Source organism: Hibiscus syriacus, unplaced genomic scaffold, assembly GCF_006381635.1.
Source record: "Hibiscus syriacus cultivar Baekdansim isolate YM2019G1 unplaced genomic scaffold, ASM638163v2 tig00111388_pilon, whole genome shotgun sequence".
In the NCBI taxonomy this organism is placed as follows: domain Eukaryota; kingdom Viridiplantae; phylum Streptophyta; class Magnoliopsida; order Malvales; family Malvaceae; genus Hibiscus; species Hibiscus syriacus.
In genome coordinates this window covers 1,487,758-1,494,750 of record NW_024063076.1, presented here as the reverse complement: position 1 = coordinate 1,494,750, position 6,993 = coordinate 1,487,758, and the positions used below count along the sequence as shown (strand labels likewise).

Here is a 6,993-nt window from a genome sequence, read left to right as displayed (position 1 = left end):
ATACAAGTATTTACAGGACTAAAATAAAATTAACAGGAATTTAAAGGGTTGAATAGTAAATACATAAAGTTAAAGGACCAAAATGGCAAAAATAAAAACTTAAAGGGATAAAATAGTAAAAATCAAAACTTAAGGGTCTAAATAGCAAAAACAGAAACTTAAAGGACAAAATAACAAATATAGAAACTTAAAGGACTAAAATAGCAAAAATAGAAATTTAAGGGATTAAAAAAGAAAAAAACAACAATTTAAAATACTAAACTGGCATTAACAGAAACTGGAAGGACTTAATAAACAAATATGAACAAATCAGAGCCCAATAATCAATTTAAAATAAACACAGGGACCAGGAATAAAAATAAACCATAAATATCATTAAGGACTAAAATAACATAAATAAAAAACATGGAGGATTAAATAATAATTAAACATATACATTCATACCAAATCAGTGACCAAAACAAAAGATGCACAAATCTGAGGACCAAAATCGAATATCAGCCAAAATACACAACATCTAACATTAGTGACTAAAATGAAACATTTATAAATACCATATCCAAAATAAAAAACTAATGAAAATGTAATAATTAATTAAATAAGGACTGAAATGAACTAATAAAGAAAGTAGACTGCTTAAGTACAAATAAAATAAAGCATAATGACCCAGGCCTAAATACGAACATTTCAGCATTTAAATATAAATATGGATGAAATTAAAACTTAAAGGAAACAGAAGATCGAATTAAAAATGAAATAACATTACATTGATGGCTAAAATGGAAACATTACAAAGGAGGATGGACTCAAAGAAGAATTTACCCACATGGTAAAATGCTCTCCTAGTCCCTCTATAAACGACGTCGTTTAGTGACACATATATATGACCAAAGTCGGTCCAAGCCGAACCCTCAACCTTCATTTGCTTTGCTTCTTCATTTGAAAGAGAGAGAGACAGAGAAAAAATCTCTCAAGGCTTCAACCGAAGTCCAGATTCTGGTAGAGCTCTATCGTGTCGGTTGCCACTGATCGGCGGCCGCCGCAGCTCATCGACGTCAGAGGGAGAGAAAAAGGTACGATTAAGAACACCCTTTGTCCCTGAGCATGGATCAAGGTGACCTCGGTTTTCAACGGCGTTCGACCGAGGTAAGCTCTCTCCTCTCTCTCTTATTCTTCTTTCTTTTTTCTTTTGGTTGTGGCTCGAATCTCGTATTTTTCTCAGATTTCTTCTCTCATTCCTCTCTTGTTTTTTCTCTGTTTCGTTCGAATGTTTTACACTTTTTCTCTATATTTTTCTCTCTACCCTTCACTGAATGCTTGATATCTTCTCTATCTTCCTTTTTTATGTTGCTTTATTGATTGATTGTTGATGGAAATGAGTGATAGATATACAACCCCCTATTCTCCTCGGGATATCCCATTTGATTTGTTTTTATATTTTAATGGGTTGCTTTGACATTGATATGATTTATGTAAATGTGGTTGTGACTTTAGGCGAAGATAGCAGAGTGACAGTGGCGGCGAGGAGCTCCGGTGGCAGTTCACGCGGCTGGGAAGTCCAAGGGCTGGCGCATACATCACACGTGCGCCATCGAACGGTCTAGATTCCTCGGCGGTGGCGGCTGGATGACATCTAGGGTTTCATCTTCTCATCCGAGCCATTAGATCAAAGACATATCCAACAGCTGTGATCATGGCGGCTGAGGCTGAAGTTAGGGTTCATAAACCCTAGTTGATCGATAATGGGTCGGGTCAGATCAGGGACACGAGTCTGACACTGGGTCGGATCCCATTGGGTTTGGGTTGAGTTGTAACAGGGATTGGGTTTGGCCTCCTAGTAGGCTTGTAATTTGGGCTGGGATGAGGGCCTGGGATTGGGTAGGTTGTTGGGTCAGCCTGCAAAATATGTTTAATAATAATAATAATAATTATAATAATAATAAATTAATAATAATATATAATTAATATTCTTTTCGAGACCCGGATAAAAACGGATGTCTACAAGATACTTGAGCAAGTTATGTGTTTTTTTTATGAATGATGATGAAGCTTTTATTGAATAATCCTACGGGAAAAGATAAAAACATAACATCCGAATTCTCATGGGCTAAACATGTGGAGTGGAGCCTTGAAAAGAAAATCCATGGATTCAGAAAACATGATTGTTGTGGAAATGTCGAATGGACAGCAACAAACCAAACATGACAATCATAGAAAGCATGACAACTTGCATGCTTTAAATGTTGCACGTCGGGAAGATGACTGCATTCATTCATTTCAGATTAAACATTTAATATGTGTATTATTCGTATTTTATCAGCGTGTTTAAATAATGCTATCATATTTCCCTATTAAATTCAAAATGATCAAACTACTCCTCCCACGCTATTAGTGAAGGTGGCATAAGTAATTACTATCACCGTCATCATATATGTGTTTTTTGCTAATCCTTGAAGCTCTCCAACAATGCCTTTTTAATGAGTATATGAAGAGAGAATCATTCAGAAGATTGTTTGATGTGTATGATTTTCTTCTCATTCGAAAGGCGATTTAGTGGATGAGAAATTATAACGATGTGAGAGAAACTTGGCTTTGAGAGTAAGCACGCTGATAGGTTAATAGAGATTAAAATGAGCAAATTATGGCAAGCAACAACCACTTTCAAAGCCCTTATAAAAGCCATTGTTACCCAAACCTTTCTAACTCCACCAAAGAGTGATAAAAAAGATGAATCCATTTGCTTCTTTCCTGCTTATATTATCTTCTCTTGCTTTAGTTTCCATGGCCAGGGCTCAAGACAGAGCTCCCCATGGCATTGCATACGAGAGCCCTATGTCCTTCACCCCTTCGGCATATGGCTTTTTCCATCCCAATACCGAAAACCCTTGCTCGGCTTCCAACTGCTCACCACCATTGCCCGTTGCGGCTCAAGTCGACGGTTCTAAACCACTTGCAGGCAAGGTATCGCCGACACCGGATAAATCGGGCCGTGGAATGGGAGCAGGTGGAGTTGCTGCCATTGTTTCCGGTTTTGCATTTGTGGTGCTTTTGGGAATTGGTGTTTACTATGTGGTGAACACACGTCGAGCTAGTGCTGATCGAGCAAACATTGTTCAACCTGATGCCTAGATCATTTGTCATTCAAACTCAGTGTACAATATAGGCCATGGCTTGCTAACGACGGAGTAGCAGTTTGATTTAAAGCTTTTCTTTTATCATTTTTTTCCTTCCATCTTTGTGGTTTTCTTCTTTTATTTCTGCATTATGATGTTTTTATGTTTTTATTCGCATGATATTGTCTCTCATAACTGTTTGAGATTCATAATCATTGGAAAAGAGACGCTAAGCTTACAAAACCAGGAAAACGTACAACAAGTAGTAGATTGATAGTATTTCTTTCAGAGCTGATTAAAGGATACATCACTGTCAGGCTGAAAATATAAGCTCTAGAGGAGTGACATATCTACTCGGTTCACAGTTAAAGCCTATGACCCATAGTGGTTGAAGCCAACTACTTTTTCATTCATTTGAAAACAAATGGGAATCACCCCATGTTTATATTTATCGTTAAAGATATTTGATTTTAAAATTTGATCCATACACTTCATCCTATAAAAATTGTGTTTTTTTTTTCTTATTAAAAAGATGTTGAATTTGATACACTGGTGCATATGTGCGGCTCATAACATTTTCTCTGAGCTACTGCAATTATTGAAAATGGTCCCTCTCTCGTGGCCTGCTGATCATCTCAACCCCATACCATCTCTGTAACTAGTTCAATTGTATCAATTACTGGACATCTTTCTCGTGCTCAACTCAAAACATAGGGAAAATTATAAAAAGATCTTAATATGAGCGCTTCAATGTTACATAGAACATGAACCAATTACATAATTTATTACAAATCTCATTGCAATAATTTGCGTGGTTTTATAATGTCCCAATCCCATTTTGCTTCCCCGGTCGAAACATTAGACAGTACTTTTCTCAAATGTTCAGTATATTCGGAACAGTACGGGAATATCTTCACAGTTTGGCTCCTCCTCTTTTGCACATGCATTTGAGAACTAACATTGTTGTTCTAAATGATTTTTTTTACAGCCAAGGTTCCTGATTATTTACTGTCCAAATTGCCGGTTTCAGACATTCTTGCTTTTGACCCAGAGTATGCAAATCATTCCCTATTTGAAACCCAGTGCATACATTGATCAAATAGTGCCAAAAAAAATAAAACCATGCTTATGTATGAAATCTAATTCATGACGGCTGTATTCACCAAAGAATTTTTCAGTGCAAAGTGATTTGTAGAGTCTTTTAAAAGATTTGAAAGCTTCTTTCTTATTTCAATCTGAATGTTTCAAACATTACTGTCAATGTTTCAAGCCTTCTATAATTCAACTTAGCATTAACATCCTCGGTCTCAAGTTCACAGGTTCAAAAGGGCTATAATATCCGCATATCGAGAAGGCTAAAGTTACAGCAACCTCAAAAACATAACAATGAATTAAACCTTATCTATATTCCTCTGGCAAACTATAACCGGTCAGGACTATTTTGTCAGCAGACATCTTTCCGGTCTTAGGCATGACATGCCAATGCATCGTTAAGTTGAATTTTTTGCCACGGAGATTGTTTCCCTAGATTATGAGAGATCGAAGAAAAGAGAATTATTTTCCATTGCAAGAAATCCCTAATTACTTTCTCCAAATCTGATGAACAGGAAGAAGCTACTTCATCTTTAAAAATCATACCTGATCAACAAACCGATACTTGTTTGAGGTGTGGATCCAAAATTTAGCATGCTCTTTAGCAGGTATTATAGCATCCCAAAGTGAGACCTGTCAAACACCACGTCAAAAGAATCAAATAGTAGTGAACATGTTTTCTGCTAGTCCCAATAAGCGAAAAAGTTTAAATGCTAATTGGTGGTGCTTTTAAATATGATGACCAGAGCAGAGGATAGAGAAGTATCATCGCTTACAAAAACATAAATAGACTCGGCCTAAAAAATTGTGATCTGAGTCGGTGATAACACAAACAGGTAATAATGAGGGGAATTTAACCTTACCTCATTCAAGGAATTCTTCAGGGTTTCATATTCGGCTGCTACAAAAATGAAAATCTGTGATGTGATATTTTAAGTCAGCTTCAAAATGATAAATGTTTACAACAAAGAACTGACTACACAAGCAAACCCTAATCAAATCATCACTCCATCTAGAATAGAATTATTGGATTTTTTTTTTGAGGTTTGGAAGGGAGGGGAGGCATTACTCAGAATGAAATAAAAAAATTGAAAAATCCATTTTGAAGAAAAAAAACAAACTACCTCATGCACTTACTATAATTGAAACTTGAAAGAAGCAAATGTCATAAAGTTCTATCAGAAGAAACCGTAAAGATCTAGGAATAGCAAACCTGTTTCGTGTTCCAAGTAAACAATGACTGCAAATCAGCTGATACATTCATCGTTAGGCTGACCTACATAAGTCCAAAGCATTTGATTAGAATTGAACAACAACTATCAGTAACTAAGTAATCAGAGATGTGGGATAAAAACCAAACTATGGCTGAAAATAAGAGAATAACAACTAAACTAACATATCACTGAGAAGGGGGTCCTGAGAGATAAGATATACATAATCATGTAGTTCCTCTATCAAGCACAAGTAAACCCATAATTGCAAACAACATTACCTCATCATGCCCTTGTGGCTGCTTCTGGAACCAATTAATGTTTGTAATCTACAATCACACCAAAAAAAAAAAAAAAGAAGAGACAAACACAGAACAATCCAAAAAGCAACTGAAAAAAAATCGCTAATCATCCACCTAAAAAAGTATCCAGATACGACTATATGAGTAAAGATCAACCTTGATTTCTGCAGACGGAGAGGGAGTATTGAAGTTGTCTGAGAGAGACGTGATGACGCACATTAGTGCCAGAATAGTAACCGCAAATGTCAGCAGACCATTTAATCTGTATCCAAAAGAATGCATCTTCTCCTCTTCCTTTACTCTGTTTTGATCCTACTGCTCCTCAGATTCAAGTTAGTTCCTCTGTTACAAGGAATAAGTATAATGAACCAAAAATGTAAAACAAAATCCAGCAAATTTTAGTCTAATATTACTAAACAATCTCGAAACACTTCATTGCAAGATTCCTATTAATCCTCCATAAATCTACATTATTGGGGGGGGGAATCTGCGAAAGTCAACACCAAAGTCAAAACCCAACATTGAGATCAGATCGACTAGGGTTTCATATTGTAAATTGGGTCGGGGGAAATGAGAGAATGAAGTCGCCCAAGGTCAATATAAAAAAAAACCAACAAAGAAACAGATATAAGAAAAAGAAGTAAAACAGTAAAATCTAGAAAAAAAAAATGAAAATGAGATCAAGGAGAGCGATACGGAACAAAAACAAGCCAGCAATCAGCGAAAATTAAAAGATATTTTGCAATAAGAACTGAAAATAAAATAAAAATGAGCATGAAAGTACCGATCTGAGCTGTGATTGAAAAGGAAGGAAATTGATCAAATAAAAGGATGGAGGAGGTACGCAAACTTTACCTAAAGTGAAGCGAAAGAAGAGTCCAAATTAAACCAGTTGGGGATGAATTGGGGGTTTCGAAGGTTTTTATTATACTTTGCTGATTTTTACTTGACCTGAAGTAACAGCACGGCATTTACGAGTTACGAATTTGGTGAAAATAAAACAAATAAGGTGAGTCAAAATAGAAATAATCATAATAGAAGTGGATTAATTGCACTAAACACCTGAAAACTATACAACAATTTTAAACTACTCCTAAACTTCAAATCATTCTAATTAAAACACCATTTCAATCTGATCCTTTCAGCTAATTTTAATGTTTTTTATTAGTCTATGATGCTTAAATGTTAAAGGTTAGGTTTAGAAGAACTTCAACCTTTTCTTCATAGTATGATGGGCTCTCAACAATTTTTCTTCATAAAATGTGATGAGACAAC

At 35.7% G+C, this 6,993-nt stretch overlaps 2 protein-coding genes across 5 annotated transcripts; one reads left to right on the top strand and one right to left on the bottom strand.

Annotated features, from left to right (window-relative positions):
• Positions 1–2,716: 2,716 nt before the first annotated feature.
• Positions 2,717–3,208, top strand: LOC120160030. The gene has a single exon (XM_039170501.1). The coding sequence runs from the start codon at positions 2,728–2,730 to the stop codon at positions 3,127–3,129; it is 402 nt and encodes a 133-aa protein (XP_039026432.1). The 5' UTR covers positions 2,717–2,727; the 3' UTR covers positions 3,130–3,208.
• A 1,112-nt stretch (positions 3,209–4,320) lies between these two features.
• On the bottom strand, positions 4,321–6,672 carry LOC120160018 (signal peptidase complex subunit 3B-like). 4 transcript variants are annotated; one of them, XM_039170487.1, is made up of 7 exons: positions 6,574–6,672; positions 5,875–6,060; positions 5,698–5,745; positions 5,419–5,481; positions 5,069–5,122; positions 4,752–4,838; positions 4,321–4,637 (listed from the first exon to the last, which is right to left on the bottom strand). In XM_039170487.1, the coding sequence occupies exons 2-7, from the start codon at positions 5,998–6,000 to the stop codon at positions 4,512–4,514; spliced, it is 504 nt and encodes a 167-aa protein (XP_039026418.1). In that variant the 5' UTR covers positions 6,001–6,060; positions 6,574–6,672; the 3' UTR covers positions 4,321–4,511. The 4 variants fall into 4 exon arrangements, with proteins under 4 accessions (XP_039026418.1, XP_039026420.1, XP_039026419.1 ...); XM_039170489.1 differs by having other exon boundaries at positions 5,875–6,033; positions 6,574–6,654; XM_039170488.1 differs by having other exon boundaries at positions 6,503–6,589.
• Positions 6,673–6,993: the final 321 nt, after the last annotated feature.